Here is a 26,697-nt window from a genome sequence, read left to right as displayed (position 1 = left end):
ATTGCAGGAATCCAGTTCTTTTTTGTCTCTCCAGGCCATTGACCTTCCATATAAGTTTTTTCACATACATGTCCAAAATAGATCCTTAGCTTCTGGGCTCTAGTGTCTACTAGGACCAAAAAAAGATTTCTTGCTATAGCAGCTATGAGAAGTGGGCTAAATTTTATTTCCTAAGAAAAAGAATGGGAGGCCTGGATGTGGCTTAGTGCATTATAGAAACTCTCTTGAAATATAACACGGTCCATATGTTCATGCCCTTTACAGTCTGCCAGCCAGTTTTGTATCAGGGGTTTCTTAAGTTAGGGATACTGAAATTAGAAGGTTACCAGGTCCTTGGTTGACAGTGTGATTCAGCAGGCTCCTTTTGAAGGAGCACAATTTTTGCACTTTTCCTGCCAGGTGGTTCATAAGATGTGCTCCCAGTAGGAACAGTAAAAAAAAAATGGGGGGGGGGGCTTTAGGGGTGCATCTTGCCAGAGTTGAACGATGTTCAAAAATGCAGTTATCATTTAGCCTTCATTCACACTCAGAGACAATATTTCTATGGTTGCACAGACATATGAAATTATTGACAGTGGTTTTCCTAGGTTAGAGAATAGTATCTTTTTCATCATTTGTCCCTGCCTTAGGGGACAGCTTAGGTCTTCCTGTCATTCCACTGTTGGGGAGCACTGTGTATCAATACATACTGTCTCCCATGTTGTTAGATGGAGAAGGTGATTTTGTTACACTTGAAAAGTGGATGTGGTAAATAAAGCAGGGTCCAAGTAACTCCTTGGCCCAACTGAGTCAGACAAATACAGTAGATAACTGAATAAGCAGGCTGGGCCCACAAAGCAGGGCCAGGTTAAACCTAACAAGTAGTGGCTATTTATCCTGTCCATAGAAGGTAAAGTAATGCTAATAGACACATTCAGAACAGGTACAGTTAGCTGCCTATTTACTCCTGATAGGGCAACAGTGACAGATATATTTCTACCTAAGTATATTACCTTGTCAAACAGTGAGTTGACTTTTTGTTGTTGTTTTTGTTGTTGTTTGTTTGTTTGATTTTTTGTAAGGGGGGCATGTCTTTACAGGAACATGACTGACTGTAAATGCAGATGCATCACAGAGAAGGAACTCTATCATGAGTGCTAAATCATGTGACCTTTGGCCCCAGGAGCTCCCTTCTCAACCAGCAGGCAGATATATCAAAGATATAATCTATTCACCCCAGCAATTCTTTTAATCTTTCCCAGCCTTTGGGATGGCCCAGGAAACCTTACAGCTTTCTGAGCTTCCTAAAACTTGCAAGTTTTATTTAGTTCTGAGTTGTAGGATCCTCCATCCTCCTTATAGGAAGGAATGTGTGAGTAATTTGCTTAAAAAAAAAACAGTTATTTTATATGAGTACGTTTTTTTGTTTTGTTTTAATCTCATGTGTGGGATAAGGGGCTGCTTCATAATTTCTCCAGGTGCAGATAGTTTATGTTTGAAATTCTAGGGACTCTTGAGAGGATATAAATGCAAGAGCTCCTGAAATGATCTGGGGCAGCTGCTATTCCTGCTGCATCTGCGTTTGTTATGGCTGGATTAAAGAACAATGCTCTAGCTACTGGAGCAAGGTTGTGGATTTATGTGTGTCAAAGGGCAATGATAGACCTATGTTGTTGCAAGGAGAAAAACAAGTCCATAATTCAGCACACAAAGTAGGGTATTACTTTGATATAAAAACTGTTTAATGTTAATTTAAAAATAGTTGAATAGGGGCTAGGAAGTTGTCTAACTGGGTAAAGTGATTGCACTCACAGTAAATGCTAAGTGTGCCAGCACTTGTCTTTAACCCAGCCCTGGAGGAGTGAAGAGAGATAGATGCTAGGGCTCCAGGTTCAATGAGAACAACTATCTCAAAATAAGATGGATATAAATAGAGGAAGTCACTCAACAGCTTATCTGGAATGATTAATTCATTTAAATTAGTTTAGAAAAACAATATGATTGATTTAAAAGAAAAGTTTAAATACTGAATATTTGGTAAAACAAATATTTCAATTCTTTCTATCTATAAATGAATATTTGAAATAATGAGGAATGAAGATTAACAACTTAAGAATGAATCTAAATATATTGACTCAGTTTGTTCGTATTTGAGTGTTTGCATTATGGTATATTTTCAATACACATAAGATTATGTTGGATAATATATATGTTGGATCTGCCTGAATAAATAAAATACTAATACTAAAAAAAATGAACCTAAAATCAAACTTCTGTATGTTTGCTGAGCATTAAAATAGACGGCATTCTTGATTATTTATGAAGAAACATGTGAATCTTGCTTAATCATTATGTAAGTTTAGGTGTCATTTATCTGAAGGCCAAGCTCAATGAAATGATGTTTTGATGACTTCATGGGAATACAAAAATCCATGTCTCAAACTAATTATTTATAGGTTTTTTTTTCAGGTGCATTCAATGTGTTAGTGTTATGTAATATAACATAGCAAGGGAGTACCTTTGTTGGGCTCATGAAAGGTGTGCCCCTGAGAAATTACACCATGCATCAGACTTGGTATAAAATGGATTTATTGGGAGAGGGGAGAGGAGTGAGGAACTGGGGAAGGGATAGAGGCACACAGACAGAAGCAAAGCCATTAGGTCAGAAAAAGTGGGACAGAGAACAGATAGAAGGGAAGCTGGGAACAAAGACAGAGAGCTCAGAAACAAGAACAATGGGAAAAGAGAGAAGGGGCTGGCCCTGGAACAGTGAGATGGGACTAATCAGTCATTTTATCCTTCCTCACAGTTAGCAGTTTAGTTTCTTTCAAGAGACAAATATACATTCTGTCAATGAATTTTGTAAGTGAACAGGAAATATTTTCTTTTTTTTTATTTTTTCCATTTTTTATTAGGTATTTAACTCATTTACATTTCCAATGCTATACCAAAAGTCCCCCATATCCACCCACCCCCACTCCCCTGCCCACCCACTCCCCCTTTTTGGCCCTGGTGTTCCCCTGTACTGGGGCATATAAAGTTTGCAAGTCCAATGGGCCTCTCTTCCCAGTGATGGCCGACTAGGCCATCTTTTGATATATATGCAGCTAGAGTCAAGAGCTCCGGGGTACTGGTTAGTTCATAATGTTGTTCCACCTATAGGGTTGCAGATCCCTTTAGCTCCTTGGCTACTTTCTCTAGCTCCTCCATTGGGAGCCCTATGATCCATCCATTAGCTGACTGTGAGCATCCACTTCTGTGTTTGCTAGGCCCCGGCATAGTCTCACAAGAGACAGCTACATCTGGGTCCTTTCAATAAAATCTTGCTAGTGTATGCAATGGTGTCAGCGTTTGGATGCTGATTATGGGGTGGATCCCTGGATATGGCAGTCTCTACATGGTCCATCCTTTCATCTCAGCTCCAAACTTGGTCTCTGTAACTCCTTCCATGGGTGTTTTGTTCCCAAATCTAAGGAGGGGCATAGTGTCCACACTTCAGTCTTCATTCTTCTTGAGTTTCATGTGTTTAGCAAATTATATCTTATATCTTGGGTATCCTAGGTTTGGGGCTAATATCCACTTATCAGTGAATACATATTGTGTGAGTTTCTTTGTGAATGTGTTACCTCACTCAGGATGATGCCCTCCAGGTCCATCCATTTGGCTAGGAATTTCATAAATTCATTCTTTTTAATAGCTGAGTAGTACTCCATTGTGTAGATGTACCACATTTTCTGTATCCATTCCTCTGTTGAGGGGCATCTAGGTTCTTTCCAGCTTCTGGCTATTATAAATAAGGCTGCTATGAACATAGTGGAGCATGTGTCCTTCTTACCTGTTGAGGCATCTTCTGGATATATGCCCAGGATAGGTATTGCTGGATCCTCCGGTAGTACTATGTCCAGTTTTCTGAGGAACCGCCAGACTGATTTCCAGAGTGGTTGTACAAGCCTGCACTCCCACCAACAATGGAGGAGTGTTCCTCTTTCTCCACATCCACGCCAGCATCTGCTGTCACCTGAATTTTTGATCTTAGCCATTCTGACTGGTGTGAGGTGGAATCTCAGGGTTGTTTTGATTTGCATTTCCCTGATGATTAAGGATGTTGAACATTTTTTCAAGTGCTTCTCTGCCATTCGGTATTCCTCAGGTGAGAATTCTTTGTTCAGTTCTGAGCCCCATTTTTTAATGGGGTTATTTGATTTTCTGAAGTCCACCTTCTTGAGTTCTTTATATATGTTGGATATTATTCCCCTATCTGATTTAGGATAGGTAAAGATCCTTTCCCAATCTGTTGGTGGTCTTTTTGTCTTATTGACGGTGTCTTTTGCCTTGCAGAAACTTTGGAGTTTCATTAGGTCCCATTTGTCAATTCTCGATCTTACAGCACAAGCCATTGCTGTTCTGTTCAGGAATTTTTCCCCTGTGCCCATATCTTCAAGGCTTTTCCCCACTTTCTCCTCTATAAGTTTCAGTGTCTCTGGTTTTATGTGAAGTTCCTTGATCCACTTAGATTTGACCTTAGTACAAGGAGATAAGTATGGATCGATTCGCATTCTTCTACACGATAACAACCAGTTGTGCCAGCACCAATTGTTGAAAATGCTGTCTTTCTTCCACTGGATGGTTTTAGCTCCCTTGTCGAAGATCAAGTGACCATAGGTGTGTGGGTTCATTTCTGGGTCTTCAATTCTATTCCATTGGTCTACTGGTCTGTCTCTATACCAGTACCATGCAGTTTTTATCACAATTGCTCTGTAGTAAAGCTTTAGGTCTGGCATGGTGATTCCGCCAGAAGTTCTTTTATCCTTGAGAAGACTTTTTGCTATCCTAGGTTTTTTGTTATTCCAGACAAATTTGCAAATTGCTCCTTCCAATTCGTTGAAGAATTGAGTTGGAATTTTGATGGGGATTGCATTGAATCTGTAGATTGCTTTTGGCAAGATAGCCATTTTTACAATGTTGATCCTGCCAATCCATGAGCATGGGAGATCTTTCCATCTTCTGAGATCTTCCTTAATTTCTTTCTTCAGAGATTTGAAGTTTTTATCATACAGATCTTTCACTTCCTTAGTTAGAGTCACGCCAAGATATTTTATATTATTTGTGACTATTGAGAAGGGTGTTGTTTCCCTAATTTCTTTCTCAGCCTGTTTATTCTTTGTATAGAGAAAGGCCATTGACTTGTTTGAGTTTATTTTATATCCAGCTACTTCACCGAAGCTGTTTATCAGGTTTAGGAGTTCTCTGGTAGAATTTTTAGGGTCACTTATATATACTATCATATCATCTGCAAAAAGTGATATTTTGACTTCCTCTTTTCCAATTTGTATCCCCTTGATCTCCTTTTGTTGTCGAATTGCTCTGGCTAATACTTCAAGTACTATGTTGAAAAGGTAGGGAGAAAGTGGGCAGCCTTGTCTAGTCCCTGATTTTAGTGGGATTGCTTCCAGCTTCTCTCCATTTACTTTGATGTTGGCTACTGGTTTGCGGTAGATTGCTTTTATCATGTTTAGGTATGGGCCTTGAATTCCTGATCTTTCCAAAACTTTTATCATAAATGGGTGTTGGATCTTGTCAAATGCTTTTTCTGCATCTAACGAGATGATCATGTGGTTTTTGTCTTTGAGTTTGTTTATATAATGGATTACATTGATGGATTTTCGTATATTAAACCATCCCTGCATCCCTGGAATAAAACCTACTTGGTCAGGATGGATGATTGCTTTAATGTGTTCTTGGATTCGGTTAGCGAGAATTTTATTGAGGATTTTTGCATCGATATTCATAAGAGAAATTGGTCTGAAGTTCTCTATCTTTGTTGGATCTTTCTGTGGTTTAGGTATCAGAGTAATAGTGGCTTCATAAAATGAGTTGGGTAGAGTACCTTCTACTTCTATTTTGTGAAATAGTTTGTGCAGAATTGGAATTAGATCTTCTTTGAAGGTCTGATAGAACTCTGCACTAAACCCATCTGGTCCTGGGCTTTTTTTGTTTGGGAGACTATTAATAACTGCTTCTATTTCTTTAGGTGATATGGGACTGTTTAGATGGTCAACTTGATCCTGATTCAACTTTGGTACCTGGTATCTGTCCAGAAATTTGTCCATTTCGTCCAGGTTTTCCAGTTTTGTTGAGTATAGCCTTTTGTAGAAGGATCTGATGGTGTTTTGGATTTCTTCAGGATCTGTTGTTATGTCTCCCTTTTCATTTCTGATTTTGTTAATTAGGATTTTGTCCCTGTGCCCTTTAGTGAGTCTAGCTAAGGGTTTATCTATCTTGTTGATTTTCTCAAAGAACCAACTCCTCGTTTGGTTAATTCTTTGAATAGTTCTTCTTGTTTCCACTTGGTTGATTTCACCCCTGAGTTTGATTATTTCCTGCCGTCTACTCCTCTTGGGTGAATTTGCTTCCTTTTTTTCTAGGGCTTTTAGATGTGTTGTCAAGCTGCTAGTATGTGCTGTCTCCCGTTTCTTCTTGGAGGCACTCAGAGCTATGAGTTTCCCTCTTAGAAATGCTTTCATTGTGTCCCATAGGTTTGGGTACGTTGTGGCTTCATTTTCATTAAACTCTAAAAAGTCTTTAATTTCTTTCTTTATTCCTTCCTTGACCAAGGTATCATTGAGAAGAGTGTTATTCAGTTTCCACGTGAATGTTGGTTTTCCATTATTTATGTTGTTATTGAAGATCAGTCTTAGGCCATGGTGGTCTGATAGGATACATGGGACAATTTCAATATTTTTGTATCTATTGAGGCCTGTTTTGTGACCAATTATATGGTCAATTTTGGAGAAGGTCCCGTGAGGTGCTGAGAAGAAGGTATATCCTTTTGTTTTAGGATAAAATGTTCTGTAGATATCTGTCAGGTCCATTTGTTTCATAACTTCTGTTAGTTTCACTGTGTCCCTGTTTAGTTTCTGTTTCCACGATCTGTCCTTTGAAGAAAGTGGTGTGTTGAAGTCTCCCACTATTATTGTGTGAGGTGCAATGTATGCTTTGAGCTTTACTAAAGTGTCTCTAATGAATGTGGCTGCCCTTGCATTTGGTGCGTAGATATTCAGAATTGAGAGTTCCTCTTGGAGGATTTTACCTTTGATGAGTATGAAGTGTCCCTCCTTGTCTTTTTTGATAACTTTGGGTTGGAAGTCGATTTTATCCGATATTAAAATGGCTACTCCAGCTTGTTTCTTCAGTCCATTTGCTTGGAAAATTGTTTTCCAGCCTTTCACTCTGAGGTAGTGTCTGTCTTTTTCCCTGAGATGGGTTTCGAACAGGAAATATTTTCATCTCTCAGAGCTGACAGTTTTAATTTTATATTGTTTATAGGAGATTTTTTGGGACTATTTTCTTAAGAACAATGTAAGCCAGGTATGTTGTCACATACCTGTATAGCACCTACATGGAATGCTGAACCTAAACATTCTAGACCTTCCTAGACATACAAAACATACTATGTGCCTATCTCAAAAATCAAATAAATGAAGTAAAACCAAACCAATGTGCCTTCGATATTTGTATCTTGTACCTTCGGGAACTAATAAGATAATGAATCAAAAAATGTTTCAACTATCTTTATGAATAAAAATAATTAGAAATGTTAAGGTTCAAAAATCACTACAGGGAGGGGGAAGGAGGCACTTGGATGGAAAAGGGGACAAGGACAGGAAGAAAGGAACATGATCAGGTATTGTGGGGGTGGGGAGCAGGACTGAAGCACTGAGGACCAGCAAAAAGAATGGAAACAGAAAACTTTGTTAGGTAGGAGGTGAGAAAACCTTCTAGAATGTACCAGAGACCTGGGAGGTGAGAGAATTTCAGGATTCAAAGGGAGGGACCTTAGATGAAATATCCTGCAGTGAGGAGAGGGAACTTATAGAGTCCTCCTCTAGTGGAGAGACAAGACATCAAGTGTAAAGTTGGGGTGGTCATCCCACAGTCAAAAGCTCTGACTCATAATTGTTACTGTCTGAAAGAACAGCAGGGACAAAAATGGAGAGAAGCCTGAGGAAAAGGAGATCCAGTGACAGGCCCAAACTGGGATCCAGCTCAAAGAGAGGCATCAAGGCCTGATACTATTACTGATGCTATGCTGTGCTCACAAAAATGAGACAATCATGACTGCCCTCTGAAAGACCTAACCAGCAGGTGAAAGAGTCAGATGCAGAAATTTACATGCAACCAATGGACAGAATCTGGGAACTCCTGTGGTTGAATTAGGGAAAAGCTGGAAGAAGCAGAGGAAGAGGGAGAACCTGTAGAAAGACCAGCAGTCTCGACTAACCTGGACCTTCCAGGATCTCTCAGACACTGAACCACCAACCAGGAAGCATATACCAGATGATATGAAGCCCCCCACCACATATACAGCAGAGGTCTGCCGGGTCTGGACTCAGTCGGAGAAGGTGAATTTAACCCTCAAGAGACTTAAGTCTACAGGGAGAAGGGATGTCTGGTGGAGTGGGGTAGGATGGTGGGGACATCCTCTTGGAGATGGGTGTGTGGGGGGGGGAGGTATGGGATGTGGAACAGTCAGAGGGTGGACAAGGGAGGGGATAAAGTCTGAACTTATAAAAAAAGATTAAAGAATAAATTTTAAAGAATTCACTACATTAGTGTGTGGAAGTTCCGTACAAAAGGACTATTTGCCACTCACTCATTTATATGGATTTTGTTTGGAATTTAATATAAAAATATCTTAACCTTAAAGAAAAAAACAATTAAAGATGTTTAAAAATAATGGAGTTCTATTATGTCTCTAAATGTATACCACCTACTTATCTTTATAATCACATCAGTAGGGTTTAACTTCCTTCTTAGAATCATCAGAAATACAAGGATTAAAGAGACTTTCAAACTCTGTTTCATAAGAGACAAAAAGTTAGCGGATTTTTTATTTGCTTAGAAATGTACTATCAAGTGAAAAATTTGCATGCTTCATTAGTCTCAAGATGGGAATGTAGATGAGTACTTCAGAGTATGCTTCATGATGTCTCTTTTAAACACAGACATTCATTTTCTCAATTCACCATCTACATCAAAAAGCATATCGGAGTTGTTGGTCTCCAAGTTCATCAAACCCTAAAAAAGAAAAGCACTTGTTACTAAACAAGCTCCCAAGGATACAAATATGAAAGATTCTGTGTAAATGATATCTAGACGTGCTATGTTTAGTTAAGCAGGATAATTATAGTGTTAATAAACTATAAGGTACATCTGAGGTCAAACTCCCAATTGATGATTTCAGGTCTTGAATAATTCCTAGAAAGCCATAAGGATGTTACAGATAATATCAGTCAATTCAGACAGAAACAATTGAAAATAGTAAGTAGTTAAACTTTATGATTCCCAAAACATATTTAGTTTCCTAAGGACATTTTATGGACCATGAGCAAAATACCTTCAAGTACCTCTTATGCATGTCTCTAATTGCTTCCAAGAAGTGGCTCTGACTACATTTGGACAGTTTTAATGCTTGTTCTTCTTTTTTATAATTGTTCTCCAAATGTAAAAAGAAAACATTACTATAACAATTCTGTTAATTTTGTTGTTACTACCATGCAGCATGAACGCTAGACTAACAGTCAGCCATTTAATGTATCTCCAATACTAAAATGTTACATGAGCAAACATAATTCCATATGAAACTTAAAAGGAATAGTTTTCCACCTGATTTAACACTTTAACAAATATTATGAATAAATATACTTATATTTTTACAGTAACATTAAATGAATTTATACTACAAATTGTGGGGTAACATTCTTTTTTATAAAAAGGGTTTGCCATGCTACACATATTGGCCTTTGCCTCCCAAGTTGTTATGTTTATATGAATGCATGATGTAAACATGAACTTGGTAAAATCCTAGCCCGGGAAGTTTAACTCTAGGTAATGTTAATGCTTTTACCATAAGATGGCCTCCTTTTAATTAATAGCAGAAGCAATCCCAGGAGGTGGTTCACTACCTCATCTCTGTATCTACCCTCCACCTAAATTGTATGTGCCATGTCTTCTACTTTCTCTTCCTTTCTTAAGGATGCCTTATACTTGTTCTTTACTAAGCCCAATGTCTTCACTTGTCTCAACTATTCTCAAGAATTTCATCAATTGTAACTGTTATTTTAAATATATGACTCTTGCTTGCTGTCAGTGTAATGCCTATACAACTAACTTTTATAAAGTTTGAGTTAGAATGATCACAAGATCATGAACAGTCTTGATCAATTAAAGATACCCTTCCTCAAAATAAAGCCTAAAAAATGTCTGTGGACAAAGTTTGGTGGTAGATTGGTTTTCTCTAAGTTCCAATCTCAGTAATACAGCGAAGTACTAATACAAATTTCTCTTTGTACTCTTTATCTTAGCACACAACCATGGTAATTTGCATTTTTTAAAAACTTAAGACAAGCCCTTTACTCTTTTTCTCCCTGGGCTACTACATTCCTTTTTTTTTTTTTTCTTTATTCACTGTGATCAGCTTTGTACCTCACATTTCCACTCAAATCATCCTGATTAAGTACAATGACCTCCACTTTGTGAAGTTTATCTTAAAAAACCTGCACATTTAGATATAATGAGACAACGGATTAAAATTGGGTGTCTTCTTTGGTTGAACCCCACTGTTGGGAGAAAGTGTCTCATTGAACCTAGAGCTCATCCATTAGGCTACACCTGGTGGCTACGAAACTCTGGGAATCTTCTTATCTCTGAACGAAATCTGAGTTGGTGGTTATGAAATACTCACCACCCAATGAACTTTCATTTTTGTGGTAGTTTGTTTTTAGTTTTGCTAATTTGTTGTTGTTGCTGATAGTGTCGGTGGTTTGTGTGTTCATGCCTATGCAGGGAATATAAGCTCGGGTCTCCATGCCTACAGTGAAAAAGATTACCTACTAAACCATCTTCCAGCCCTGCAAATTTATCTTATTTTGCCTATTAGTAGCATATGACACAGTTACTGATCTTTTCTTCCTTAAAAGTTTTCTTTCACTCATTATAGTTTTCTTTCTACCAATTATTATGTTCCTTTACTAGTTCCCTCTCACCTCCGCCCCATGCAGAATTACAAGTATTGAAATACTCTGGGGGTCTGTCTTTAGACTCCTCATTTACACAGATGAGCACACCCCTGAAATTTTATCCAGAGTTCAAGGTTTAAAAATTGCCTTCAATTGGAGTATTTATTTATTTTCTATCTTTAGTCCCTATCTCTTTTCTGAACTGACTCATAAGGTCGGCTACATCTGGTGGCTACGAAGCTCTGGGAATCTTCTTATCTCTGAACGAAATCTGAGTTTGGTGGTTATGAAATACTCACCACCCAATGAACTTTCATTTTGGCTTTTTTTTTTTTTGAAAATGGCTTTTCAGGTAGGAATGGATCTCCTGTTCATTTCAAATTGAATACTTCCCAAACTATTAACCAATCAAATAAAATTTAGTTACTATGGTCATCATCTCAGATCTTACTTGGAAACCATGTGATGACTACAGTAATTGGTACATTAATCGAGAGATGATTTAAAATAGTTAGTGATATTCTTTCACAGGAATATTCTGCCAGGGCTGTTGAGAAAGGTTGTTTCCATCCACTGTTGTTAGTAAATTTGTACTAAGTTTAGGATTGTGAGAACTGATTTTCCAGTTTGATTTGGTTTTCTAATATTAATAACAGAGTCCAGATGACACCAGTAAGAAAGCTTTCTCTCTCTTTTCGACTGTACCTGAGGCTGACATATTTTGCTTCCTTTTGTAGAAACTGGTAATCCTCTCTTCATCCTTCAGCAAATGTCTGCCTCTTGAAAATTTAAGATCTGGTCTACCATAAAGTGCCTAGTGGTTTTCATTTATATAGTATGTGACCATATCTCTCTGGTTTACAACTCAGTAGGACTAGAACAGAGCCAAAGATAGATAATGAAACTTGATTATGTTTTGTGTGCCCAACACAAGGCTAGTTTCTCTATTCCTACATGATACATAGTTATACTAGGTTAATTATAAAGGTAGTTATGATACAAACCACTGATTTTTCTTGTTGTTCATTGAAATTCTGGACATCCATATCAAACTTCTGAAATGTAGTTTTATACTGCTCACACGACTTGTTGTTGATCATCTCCCTGTAAAGCAAAGTAATGATATCAATCATATTTCAAACCAATATGAAAAAGAACATTTAAAACAAATTAAATTGACCATTTCATAGTAAAAAAGAAAAAAAGCAGTATAAAGTTATCTAATGGGAAATCAGCATAGAATTTTCCCTAAAAGATTATCAGAGAAGTCTTATTTTATGTTCTAGCTTTTCAAAATTAAATACGTTCTAATACATATATATCTTATTTTAGAAAATTGACTGTATTTCAAAGTATTTTTTCATTATTTTCTACCAAATATAAGGTCTAATTTATTTTCCTATATTGATTCAGTTAAGAATTTGTGCAAAACATAAGTCAATTAAAATATACCAATTGTCTGCATATGTAATTGATCCTTTTCCATATTGTTAAACATAATAAACCAGAAATTACATTTCTAAGATTTTGTGCAAGATTTCTTTGTTTCCACAATGATTGTTAATCAAAATTTAAAATCTCATTAACAGCTACTTAAAGTAGAAAATAATAATTTTCACAGACTTCTAAGAGTTAGATTTAGTTTCCTTCAAGGCATGAAGTTATAAGGTTAAATGCTTAGACAAAATCAAAGTCACGCATTTTTACTAAAGGCTCAGACATGACTTTTTTTTAAACTTCAGCCACATATAATTTTTAAAACTATACAAGTGTGACCCTACAAAACTAACATCTCTACCTCTCCCTTTTGTTCATTTGCCAAAGTTGTCCTAACTTCTGGTTGCTTCCTTTGAAAGAATCTTTGATATAAGTTTCCATGTGTGTTCTCTTTATGTGACTCCAGGTCCAAGGTAACTGAAATAATCATCTGATATCTATGGGAAACAGGCATATATGTGCTGCACATATATGCCTGCAAGCAAAACACTAATACACATAAATAAGTCTAAAAAATAGGTATTAAGAACATTGTTTCCTAAGTCATGGAGGAAGTTTTGGGTCTATGATCCTAGTTTAGGAATCTTAAGCAGGATATGTCCAGTGTATAGGACAACGTAGGTTACATGGCAAAATTCAGGCCAGCTTGAACTACATGGTGAGACCATATCTCAAAGACAAATTATTGTCTTCTAAGAAAGCTCATGTAACATTCAAAAATATATAATTTAAAACAGATTATTTGAGATCTGAGTATCAATCTCTCACTGGTTAGTAAAGTTGTCTTTACTTTCAGTTATGTAATTCTTTAAAAAAAAACAAAAACAAGACAAAAAAACAAAAACAAAAACAAAAAATCAGTGAGGGGATTGGAGAGATGATTCATCAGTTAAGAGCACTGGTTCCCTTCCATAGATCTGAGATTAGATTCCCAGCACCTCTAAGTTTGCTCACAACCTATAACTCCAGTTCCAGGGGATTCAATGCCTTCATCTGGTCTCCTCAGTTACCAGACATACAAGCTGTGAGCATACACACATGCAAGGAAAACAAACATACCCATAAAATGAAATTTTAAGAAAAGGAATAAGGGTTTCATTAAAGAATTTTTTTTTGCACTGTGCCATATAAAGACAGAAGCACAGAGGAGTCCTAGAAAAGAAAATGACTTAATATAAAATTAACACTGGGTCACATAAAAACTGTTGCATGTATAGAATTTGTATACATATCACTTAGCTTTGAATACATGGAACAATAAAAATGTTTACATCATTTTTGTTCCCCTAAAAATCCCTGTAAAGCAGTTACAAAGATGCCACAGAAGTTAAGAGGGTTTACTCTGAAAGGAGGAGGTTCGCAAGTTTGAATCTACTACCCATCTACAAAAGCCACCATTAATGGTTGCTTTTACAATAGCAGCACTGTGGTAGGCAGAGTGAGAATTCCTAGGACTTGCTGGCTGCTTGTCTAGCTGCATGTTCAGTGACAGAACATGTCTTAAGGGAATAAGGTAGAAAGTAAAAGAGCAACAGCCAACAATCTCCTCTGCCCTCCACATATGTATACATGTACCACAGACACAAACATGCAAAAAAATAAAATAAAAATGAAGTTTCATTAATGTCACACCTCTTCAAAAAGCACCATTTTCACCTCTATACCATAGAAAAAAATAAGTCCATGGGGCTAAATCAAAAATATTTGCAAGAGTCTGTGTCATGGGTAGACTTTGTGTGCTGACTCTGCACCTAGTCTCACAATACCAACAGGAAACTCAACTCCCAGGTGCTCTAGTACTCCCAAGATCACAAGAATGGCTTTAACATCAGAAGTAACTGAGTCCCCAAGGATCCAGGGACACAGGAACTCCTACCTTGCCAGATGCATCCCCAACATCTGGAGTAACTCAGTCCCAAAGGATCCAGGGACACAGGCATTCTTGCCTTGGCAGTGGCATGGTTCCCTATTGGTCTGAAACTATAGCTGGATCAGACCTGGGGTACTGCCTTTGTACCCACTCTTAAAACACCCAGAAGGAGCTCAACTCAAGGGTATCTGAAATGCCCAAGATCACAGGATCACAAAAGAAGCATGACTCCACGGAGATCAGACAAACCAAGGGACACTCCAGTTCTGACAGAAGATCACAGCTGAGGGCACAACATCTTGCCCAACACCCTGTGTATCTGACACCCCCCACATAAACCAGGGAAAGAAAAACACCCTCCCAGACAGAGGCATGGGTTCCTTGCAGCTTGCATCTGTGTCCAGAGAAAAACTAGTGACTTGGCACCCCACCAAATCTTGCAACACCAAGAAAAATCTTCACTCCCCGGAGCTCTGACACAGGATCTCAGGAGATTGGTTATACCAGGGTTTGAGGATCCAAGAGGCAGCTTGACTTCCACGAGCTTAGACATACCCAGCATATCAGGATCCCAGGATCCCTGGATCCCAGAGACAGCTGGACTCTGATGAGTTCTGTCACAACCAGGGTTACAGGAGGGAGAAGCTCCAGTCAGAGACTGCAAGGGAAAGTAGTACCAAAGAAAATGAGATGGTGAGAGGTAAGCACAAGAATATAAGCAATAGAAACCAAGACTAGTTGGCATGATCAGAACACAGTTTGGCCACAGCAGCAAGTCCTGGATAGCCCAACATATTGGAAAAGAAAGATTCAGATTCAAAATCACATCTCAAGATGATGATAGAGTTCTTTAAGAACAAAAATAGTTTACTTAAAGAAATACAGGGAACACAGGTAAACAGCTAGAAGCCCTTAAAGAGTAAACACAAAATTCCCTTAAAGAATGAAGGAAAACACTATAAAACAGTGAAGGAATAGAACAAAATCCATTTAGTATCTAAAAATGGAAATAGAGGTAATAAAAAATCACAAAGAGATGAAACTGGAGAAAGAAAGAAAAAAAAAAAACTTAGGAGAAATAGATGCAAGCATCTCGAACAGAATACAAGAGATAGAATAGAGAATCTCTGGTACAGAAGATACCATAGAAAACATTGGCACAACAGTCTAAGAAAATGGAAAATGCAAACATCTCCTAACCCAAAACATCAAGGAAATCCAGGACAAAATGAGAAGACAAATCCTAAGGAAAATAGGTATAGACGAGAGAGAAGATTCACAAGTCAAAGGGCCAGCAAATATCTTCAACAAAATTATAGAAGAAAACTTCCCAAATCTAAAGAAAGTGATGCACATGAACATATTAGAAGTCCAAATAAACTGGACCAGAAAAGAAATCATTCCCCAAACATAATAATCAGAACAACAAATGCAATAAAGAAAGATAGACTGTTAAAAGCAGTAAGAAATTCAGCAAAGTGGCTAGATATAAAATTAACTCAAACCAATCAGTAGCTTTCCTCTAATCAAAGGATAAACAGGCTGAAAAAGAATTTATGGAAACAACACCCTTCACAATAGTCACAAACTATAAAACCTTGGTGTGACTCGAACCAAGCAAGCGAAAGATCTGTATGACAAGAACTTCATGTCTCTGAAAATAGAAATTGAAAATCTCAGAAGATGGAAAGATCTCCCATGATCATAGGTTGGCACAATTAATTCAGTAAAAATGGCCATCTTGCCAAAAGCAATCTATAGATTCAATGCAATCTCCATCAAAATTGAATCTAAATTCTTCATTGAGATATAAAGAGGAATTTGAAAAATCATTTGGAATAACAAAATTCCAGGATATAAAAAAATATTCTCAACAATAAAAGAAGTTCAGGCGGAACCATCCCTGACCTCAAGCTGTATTATAGAGAAATAGTGAGAAAAATGTATGGTAATGGTACAGAGACAATGACTTCATGAAATTCACAGGCAAATGGATGGATCTAAAATATATCATCCTGTGTGAAGTAACCCAATCCCAAAAGGACAAACATGGCATGCACTCACTGATAAGTGGATATTAGCCTAAATGCTCAGAATACCCAAAATGTAATTAACAGAACATGAAGCTCAGGAAGAAAGAAAAATAAAGTGTGGGTGTTTCAGTCCTTCTTAGAATGGGGAACTATATAAACCTGGGAAAAATATGGAGACAAAATACAGAGCAGAGACTGAAGGAATGACAATCTAGAATCTGCCTAACATGTAGATTCATTCCATACACAGACAGAACACAAACCCAGTCACGATTGTGGATGCCAACAAGTACTTGCTGACAGGAGCCTAATAATGTTGTCTCCTGAGAGGCTCTTTCAGAGAAAAGAGGCTGATGCTCATAGCCAACCATCAGACCAATCATAGGGTCCCCAGTGGAACAGTTAGAGGAAGGACTGAAGGAGCTGAAGGGGTTTGCAATCTTATAGGAAGAACTACAATATGAAAGAACCAGACCACCCCCAGAGCACCCAGGGACTAAGCCACCAACCAAAGATGGGGTCCCATGGCTCCAGCTGCATATATAGCAGAGGATGGCCTAGTCAGACATCAGTGGGAGGAGAGGTCCTTGGTCCTGTGAAGGTTCGATGTCCCAGTGTAGGCAAATACAAGTGTGGGGAGGTGGGAGTGGGTGGGTGGGAAAAACCCTCATAGAAGCACAGAGAGGTGTAATGGAATAGGGAGTTTCTGGGGTGAAACCAAGAAAGGGCTATTACTTGAAAAGCAAATAAAGATAATATCTAATAAAAATAAAAATGAATTAAAATAAAAATTATTACAAAAATAGGAATAACTCATTAAGATATAATATAGTATATTAACTAATATTTCCTAATATGTAAATTATGTTAATACTATATAGTTTCAAACAAATTATATATCTAAAATGTTCCTTCAAATTTTCCCAGAATATTTTGTACTGGATATCTGTGAAGTAATTCAAGTTCTAAAAATTAAGGATGATGGGGATACAGTTTGATGGCTCAGCTTTTGTCCTACAAGCAGGATGATGAGAATTTGACCCACAGCACTATACCCTCCAAGAAAACCACTCAAATTACAGATTAATCTTACGGAAACATTGTTTGTAATATACATCACATTCCAATTATTAATACAGATTACTTGCTATACAATCAATTAAAATTTTCTGGAAGTACTTACACTAAGAAGGAAATAATAAGTTTGAACATATTACCGTGTATCTCCAACGATTTCTTCAGGAATTTCATTCTCATCATCATGAGTTACTGGATTCTGTTCTGGGTTGATAATAAAACATGATATTAAAACAATTATTTTATTTTGCAAATTTTAATGAAATACTTTGTGATCATTCAGGCATAGTGCCAACATTAGGTTTCAAACAGATCTATTATTTGTCTAGAACTTAAACAAAATGAAGTAATGTCTAATTGTCATCTAAAATATGTTTTAAGTTCTTTATTTACATGTTGTGTTTAAAGACAAGAGATACAATATGAGATTTTCGATCTCCTTTACAAGCCTAATTAGAATAACTGAGAAAAAAAGGAAGTGTAACATCAATGCACAACATTAAATATCTGGTACCTTCCATAAGATCCAATTTTGAAGCATTCCCATCTTGCTGTTCACCACTTAACAAATTCCTGTTTTCTATTGGTGTCTCTACAGAACTTGCAAAACGCTGCCATTCCTCTGAGAAACTTACGTTTTCTGAATTAAAATAAAAATGAATAAATAAATTTTCTCAAGCCATTTGAATCCAAAAAAATATTTAAACTAATAAAATTGAAATATAAAATAACATTAAGGAATGATTTTTATAAAAACAGTACTTCATAATTGCATGAAGGGTTTAAAGATAAAACCATATTTCTATTACCCTCTTATTTAATCCAAAAGACTTTAGTATTTGAATATGGAACACAATAGTTGCCTTCAAAAATAGCCATTATTAACCTTGTCTTTAATATATACAAATTTTTACAAAGAATTATTTAAGTTGAATAAAGTATCTTGGGCTTCCTTACTATAAAGGACTAAGAGGTTGTTATTTTTCAGTTTAAAAACTCTCTCTCTCTCTCTCTCTCTCTCTCTCTCTCTCTCTCTCTCTCTCTCTCTCTTTCTCACACACACACACAAAAACGCTATGGTGGCTTTAACTGTGACATCAATTTGGTTTATATCTAATCATAGGAGGATCTGCATTTTGGTCCGATTCCTGCAGGTTTTTGATAAAATTAAGCAACTTTGTCTGCATTTCAATCTCCAAATAAAATCATAGTTCTTATTATCACAAGCAAGTTCCTCAATCTTTTTCATTGCAATACAAATCTAAAGCAAATGTAAATTATAAAGTTCTGCCTGGCTGGACATATATTTTACTGCTACAGCAAGAAACTCTGGTTTCAATCTTCAACAATGAAAATAAAATTAAAAAAAAAATAAAGCAGGCATGTTCACTCAGGCCCCAGTACATTTGTAAGGCTGAGGACTTCAGTTTCAAGGCAAGTCCAAGCTGCACATGAGGTTTCTGACACTCCTGAGATACAAAGTTAGAGTTCACTTCCCTAAACCAAAACAATGCATAAATAAACACAGCCTGGCCTGAATTATGTCTGAAGACCCAGAACTTCTCAGGCTGAGAGGAGCCTCTGGTTTTGGAGGCAGTTTGCGGCCTATATATACAAATGTCGGCAATCTGGACTTTCAATACCAGGTAGAGGACAATGAAGACTGGTCTTCAGTTTGTTTTTCATGAATTCCTGGCAGGCAGCAGCAGCAACAACACAGAAAATGTTCTAGTCTGTTTCCACCACTAATCGACCTCCAGTTTACTCACACCTCACATCCCCAGGCCCCAAAAAGACTTTCAGGGTCTCCAAATCCCTGGACTTCCTGCTTTCTGCTAGGTGCTGTCTGTTTAAACTCCTGCCCTTAGCGAATTTCTCTGTTTTTCTCCACAGAGGTCTAGGTGGGTAAAGTCGATTGTGAACCCAGAAGTGGTATAATCCAGGGTCCAGTAAGGCTCACCTCCTCTCCTTACTCCTGAAGTAACACCTCTGCCCCAACACCTTCACCCCACCTTGACCCACAGCTGAAGCATAATTAACCAACTTTCAACAGGTCACTGACATCCTCCACAGAGACTTCTCCCTACCATGCTTCCTCAAGAACTAGTCTTGGTAGCCACCACAAAGCATACTGGTAACAGGGTTTGGACAGTGGGAAAACAATCTCAGACATGACCCTTGCTGATTGGCTGTGATTGCACATGCGTACTCAATGTGATATAGGCTCTATCAGACATCTGTCATTGAACTAGCAAAAAAGAGCTAGTATTTTAGCTGCCACTGCTACCCAGAAGCCTTCCTTTTTCAAAGGTTGCAATACTAACTTGAAAGATAAAATAAAATGAACCCCAAAGAAGACTCTCCTACTTTGTTTCAGTCGAAGGGGCTGTTGTGTGCAATTCTGATTTGTTTTATTATTAAACTAACGTGATTGTGCATGTTTGTATTTGTTCAACATGCATGTTTTGTGCTCATAGAAACTAGAACAGGATGCCAAATCCCCTGGTTCTAGAATTACAAATGGCTGTGCGCCATTATGTGGGTCCTAGGAACTAAACCTTTGTTCTCTCCAAGAGCAACAAGTGCTCTTAATTTCTAAGCCATCTTTCCATCCCTGTCTTGTGCATGTTTTAGGGTATGCTGGATCATTTCTCTTGATAGGTGTTTATTTTTACTATACAGTGGACATTATAAAAACATGACACTTTCCTAATATTGTGTATTTCCATAAAAAGAAGAAAAAAAACACCATAATTTTAATGGATTGTGTAAATCATAAAAAGAGATTGAGCAAAAATGATGTGTATACATTTTAGTATATGTTTGCATATGGAGTCTAGAAATGGACATCCTCTGTATTCTCAATCATATTCCAACTTACATACACACACACACACACACACACACACACACACACACATTATATATATATATATATATATATTTGTTTTTTTGAGACAGGGTTTCACTGTGTAGCCCTGGTTGTCCTGGAACTCACCCTGTAGACCAGAGTGGCCTCAAACTCAGAAATCCCCCTGCCCCCCTGATTCTGCCTCCCAAATGCTGGGATTAAATGCATGTGCCACCACTGCCTGACCCAACTTAAATCTTGAGACAGAGTCTCTCTGAATCTGCAGCTCACCAATGTATCTAGCCTGGCTAGCCAGCTAGCTGTTTCTACCTACTCAGCACTGGGCTGCAGCCTGAATTTTTAAAGTGATTGTAAGTGACTGAATATTGATGCAAAAATACTCAATAAAAGCTTTGTAAACCGAATCAAAGAATATATCAAAATGATCATCCATCATAATCAAGTACACTTCATCCCTGTGATGCAGGGGTGGCTTAATATATGGAAATCCATCAACTTTATCCAAAATAGAAACAAACTCCAAGAAAAAAAATCATGATCATCTCATTAGATGATGAGAAAGCATTTGACAAAATACATCACCCAGTCATAATAGAAGTCCAGGAAAGATCAGGAAGTCAAGGCCCATAACTAAACATAATAAAAGCAATAGAGAACAAACCTGTAGCCTACATCAAAATAAATGGTTAGAAACTTGAAGCAATCCCACAAAAATCAGGGACTAAACAAGGCTGCCCCCTTTCTGCCTACTTATCCACTATAGTACTTGAAGTCCTAGCCAGAGAAATTTGAAAACAAAAAGGAGATCAAGGGGATTCAAATTGGAAAGGAAGAAGTCAAAATATCGTATATCCAGAAGATATGATAGCATGTATCAGAGACCATAAAAATTACACCAGAGAAATCCTAAATCTGATAAACAACTTCAGTGCAGTAGCTGAATATAAAGTTAACTCAAACTTATCAGTGGCCTTTCTACACTCAAAGGATAAAGAAGATGAAAAAGAAATTAGGGAAACAACACCGTTCACAATAGTCACAAATAATATAAAAAACTTTGATGTGACTCTAAGTGAGGAAGTGAAAGATCTGTATGAAAAAAACTGTAAGTCTCTGAAGAAAGAAATCAAAGACCTCAGAAGATGGAAAGATCTCCCATGCTCAGGAATTGGCAGGATTGATGTACTAAAAATGGCTATCTTGTGGAAAGCAATCTACAGATTCAATGCAATCCCCATCAAAATTCTAACATAATTCTTAACTGAGTTAGAAAGAGATATTTGCAAACTCATCTGGATTAAAAAAAAAAAAAAAAAACACCTAGGACAACAAAAACTATTCTCAACAGTAAAAGAACCTCTGGTGGAATCATCATGCCTGACCTAAAGTTGTACTACAGAACAATTGTGATAAAAACTGGATGGTACTTGTATGGCAACAGACAAGTCGACCAATGGAATAGAATCAAAGACACAGAAATGAACCCACACACCTATGGTCACTTGACTTTGACAAGGGAGCTAAAACCACCCAGTGGAAAAAAAAAAACATCATTTTCAACAAATGGTGCTGGCACAACTAATGGTTATCATGTAGAATAATGTGAATTGATCCATTTCTATCTCTTTGTACTAAGGTCAAATCCAAGTGGATCAAGGAACTCCACATAAAACCAGAGACACTGAAACTTATAGAGGAGTAAGTGGGGAAGAGCTTCGAAGATATGGGCACAGGGGGGAAATTCCTGAGCAGAACAGCAATAGATTGTGTTATAAGATTAAGATTAGACAAATTTGACCTTATAAAATTGCAAAGCTTCTGTAAGACAAAGGACACTGACAATAGGACAAAACAGCAACCAAGAGATGGGAAAAAATCTTTACCAATACTAAATCAGATAGGGGACTAATATCCAATATATATATATCAAGAAGCTGGACTCCTGAAAATCAAATAACCCTATTAAAAATTTGGGACAGAACTAAGCAAAGAATCCTCAAGTAAGGAATTCTGAATGGCTGAGAAACACCTAAAAATGTTCAACATCCTTAATTATCAGGGAAGTGTAAGTCAAAATAGCCGTGAGATTCCACATCACACGAGTCAGAATGGCTAAGATCTAAAGCTCAGATGACAGCACATGCTGGTGATAATGTGGTGAAAGAAGAACACTCTTCCATTGCTGGTGGGATTGCAAGCTGTTACAACCACTCTGGAAAGCAGTCTGGTGTTTCCTCAGAAAATTTGACAGAGTTCTACTGGAAGATTCAGCAATATTCCTCCTGGGCATATTTCCAGAAGATATTCCAACTTGTTATAATGACCCATGCTTCAGTATGTTCATAGCAGCCTTATTTATAATAGCAAGTAGCTGAAAAGAACCCAGATGTCCCTCTTCAGAGGAAGGGATACAGAAAATATGGTACATTTACATAATGAATTACTGCATAGCCATTAAAAATAATGAATTCATGAAATTCTTAGACAAATGAATGCATCTGGATGATATCTTCCTAAGTGAGATAACCCAATCACAAAAGAACACACATGATATGCACTCACTGCTATGTGGATATTATCCCAGAAGCTCAGAATAACCAAGATACAATCTTCAAAACTCATGAAACTCAAGAAGAAAGAAGACCAAAGTATGGATATATTTTTCCTTCTTAAAATGGGGAAAATACCAATGGCAGGAGTTACAGAGACAAAGATTTGAGCTGAGACTGAAAGAATCCAGAGACTGGCTCACTAGGGGATCAATCCCATAAACCAACACCAAAGCCAGACACTATTGAAGATGCCAACAAGAGCGTGTGGACAGGAGACTGATATAGCTGTCTCCTGAGAGGCTCTGCCAGTGCCTGACAAATACAGAAGTGGATGATCACAGACATCCATTGGACTGAGCACAGTGTCCCCAATGATGGACCTAGAGAAAGTACCCAAGGAACATGAGGGATTTGCAGCCCCATAGGAGGAACAACAATATGAACTGACCAGTACCCCCAGAGTTCCATGGGAATATATCTCCAATCAAATAAAACAGATGGTGGGACTTACCATACCACTTGCCTATGTAGGAGAGGATGGCCTAGTCAGTTATCAATGGGAAAAGAGACCCTTGGTCCTGTAAATGTCCTATGCCCCAGAATTAGGGAATACCTAGGCCAGGAAGTGTGAGTGGGTATGGCAGAGAGCAGGGGGAGAGGGGAGAGGAGAGGGGATTTTCAAAGGGAAAATAGAAAAGGGAATAATATTTGAAATGTAAATAAAGAAAATATATGATAGAAAAAAAGGAATGAAATAATTTATTTGCAGGTTTTATAAAATAAACACCCTTTCTGCTAACATATAGGAAAAACATCAGGTCTTTTCCTGGGGTAAAATCATAGCTAGTTATTGTTTCTAAACATATTGTGACTACAGCGCTAAGAGTAAGTATATGTGCTGCTAAAACTCAGGTATAGGAATATATAGATATAGGTAAAATTAGAAAGGAAGTATATGAAAACTCTTAGCAAAGAATTCTTCAATTTCAGGTGACTAACTTAAAGTCTAAATATCTGCAGGACACAATACCCAACACTGGATATACTAGACCTTCAGAATGAGCCTCCTCCAAAAAATTTATGTCATCGTCTTCATCATCATAGTCAAGAAGTAATAAGTAACCGTCCTTTGGTATCGCCCACAGTTTCTTAAGAGCCATTTTTCTCTTAAGCACTCAGATGTCTTCTTAGTTAAAAAAATAAAATAAAAAGGAAAAAAGAAAAAAATTAGTTATCTGAATCCAAAGGTATCATTTTAATAGTTAAACATGTCAAAAGGTCAAATAATTATCTTAGCTCAATGAAAGATTGTTTCTTTTGTTTTATAACAGTTATATTTTTAATAATTTGTCTTTATCAGAGCATTTTGTATACATATTCCATATGGTGACATATATATACGTATATATATTCAATATGGTGACATATATATATATGTGTGTGTGTGTATATATGTATATATATATTTATATGTATGAATGTATATATATATATATGTGTGTGTGTGTGTGTGTGTGTGTGTGTGTGTGTGTGTGTGTGTGTGTGTGCTTCCCCTTTCGGTTTCCTCCATGTATCCCATTTATCATGTCCTTCTCCCTCGCAAATTTGTTTTAAAATCTTCTTTAACTTACTTAACTTAGTTATTTAAAAACCTTCTTTAGAACCAAAGTTAACAATCTGCCATTTCTCAGTTTTAAAAAGGCAAAAACAGGCTAGCCTTTAATATGTGAGTCCTCCCCTTCCCACCAAAACAATGAGCAAAACGTGTTTGCATGTAACCTTTGAGGCATCTGAATTTTGATACTATCCCCCAAAGATTCTTTTTAAACAATACATCACCAATTCTGTTTCTCAGTGTATCTCAGTATTAAAGTAAAATCACAGTACTATGCAGAAAGATAATGAACATGGTAATTATATATCCATGTCAAGAAACCCCAATGCTCAGTCTACAACGAACACTCACCACTGCCACCCACACAGAAAATTCTTATATTGGAGAAATTAGGGATTGGGGGAAGCCCAGGATTTCAAACATCTATAGATTGCAAGTTCAAAGCCAGCCCAAGCCAGGCCAGCCTGAGCTACAAAGGAAGATCCCATCCTACGGAACTAAAATTGAGAGAAAAAGCTGAACTTGGTGGTCCAAGTCTTTAATCCCAATACATGGGCGATTGAAATAGGAGAATCTTTGGTCTGAATCCATCCCAGATTACTTATTAAACTCTTTCAATGTCTCCTCTTCTTCTTTACTTTCATTCTTCCTATGCCACTTCCCTGTCTGCAATTTCCATACAGTCTGTACCAAAGGAACACACCATAGAGAAAACAACGAAGAGGGAGGAATCCTCAGTGTGTTTCTAACGGTTCTAGGACAGCACACAGGACAAGTGCCAAGGCTCCTCACCCAATGGCTCCCTGCTCCCTTGACCGCCAGTCCTGCAGCCAGCTCTCTGATCCTATCCCGGGGACCCAAGATTGTGTCCTCCTAGGGTTCACAATTCTCTAAGGCCCTGGGCTGTTCAATCCTCTGCCATGAATACAGTAGTCCACCTTCATTTTACCCTCAGAAGCCATAGAAATGGCGATGAGGAGGCTTTTCCCCACAGAGTGGCCTCCTGGGCCTGAGATGCCCTGTCACACCTTGATTAACTGTCCAACAACCCTGACCAGAGCCGATTATCACTTACAGGTTATCTCAGAGGTGAACACCTTCACAACTGCACCCTTCCACGCTCAGATCCTCAATGGTAAAAAAACCGTTGTCAGCAACGATGCCCGGACAGAGGATTCTGAGGACCCTTTGTGATGCCAGCTGGAGAAAATAGGTCTCACCCAGGGACTGCGCTGATTGGCTGAATATACCCTGCACATGCGTACATGGAGTACCAGACACCATCACTTCTAAGGGAGTTTTCAGGAGGTGGGAATGAGTTACTACTGGCTTTAAGACAATTTCTACATGTATAAGCCCTTACAGACTTGAAAAACTTGAACAAACTTGAATACATGTGAAACATATGAAACACTGCAAATGGCACTACTTTATTTCAACTGTAGAGGCTCTTGTATGCAATTTTGTTTTCTATTTATTTATGTTCATAACATTTAATGTGTGTGGACTTTTTCGGCATGTACATAAGCACACCACACGTGGATATTCTGTCCTAAGCGATCAGAATGGAGCATTCAGATCCCCTATAATTCTGATACCATCCTGTCTCCACCTTCCTGGTACTGAGCTTGATTACAAGAGTGTGCTAGGCCCTGCAGGCCCTCTCTCTAACTTATTACTCTGTTGCCTACAGAGGCTGGAAGTGTGCACTGATTTTCTGAAACTTTAGCTGTGCATAAATTGTGAGCCACTATGTGGATGCTTTGTGCCTGGTCACCTGCATAGAACAGGTGCTTTTAACAGCTGAGTCATTTTTCCAACCACTGTTTTTTGCACTTATTTGCACTCCTTTGGCCTCTTCAGGTACAGGACATACATGTGGTGTGTTTAAATTTATGTTAACCCAACACACATACACACACACACACACACACACACACACACAGACACACACACATACACAAACAAACACACATAATGATATATTTTTTAATTTGCATATTTCTCTTTTACCCCTTTTGTCCTATGTCATAACTTGTCCAGTTTTCTTGTGAGGGGTATTCCTTTTCATTTTGTTTCTTTGTTCTTTGTTTATTTTTTTCAGAATTTTCTACTAGATATTTTCTTCATTTGCATTTCAAATGCGATCCTGAAAGTCCCCTATACCTTCCCCCTAATCCTGTC

General features: G+C 37.6%; 1 protein-coding gene across 2 annotated transcripts; it reads right to left on the bottom strand.

Moving 5' to 3' along the window:
* Positions 1–8,838: 8,838 nt before the first annotated feature.
* On the bottom strand, positions 8,839–25,689 carry Gm16405 (predicted gene 16405). Of its 2 annotated transcripts, none has more exons than XM_017318332.1 (6): positions 25,589–25,689; positions 23,950–24,081; positions 17,989–18,114; positions 17,615–17,678; positions 12,002–12,101; positions 8,839–9,057 (listed from the first exon to the last, which is right to left on the bottom strand). In XM_017318332.1, the coding sequence occupies exons 2-6, from the start codon at positions 24,056–24,058 to the stop codon at positions 8,989–8,991; spliced, it is 468 nt and encodes a 155-aa protein (XP_017173821.1). In that variant the 5' UTR covers positions 24,059–24,081; positions 25,589–25,689; the 3' UTR covers positions 8,839–8,988. The 2 variants fall into 2 exon arrangements, with proteins under 2 accessions (XP_017173821.1, NP_001160118.1); NM_001166646.1 differs by having other exon boundaries at positions 8,842–9,057; positions 23,950–24,084; positions 25,589–25,647.
* Between the last annotated feature and the right edge of the window lie 1,008 nt (positions 25,690–26,697).

The sequence above is a fragment of the Mus musculus genome, chromosome X, assembly GCF_000001635.26.
Source record: "Mus musculus strain C57BL/6J chromosome X, GRCm38.p6 C57BL/6J".
Lineage (NCBI taxonomy): Eukaryota > Metazoa > Chordata > Mammalia > Rodentia > Muridae > Mus > Mus musculus.
Note: the sequence above shows the minus strand (reverse complement) of the source record. Positions and strands in the feature narration are given on the sequence as shown.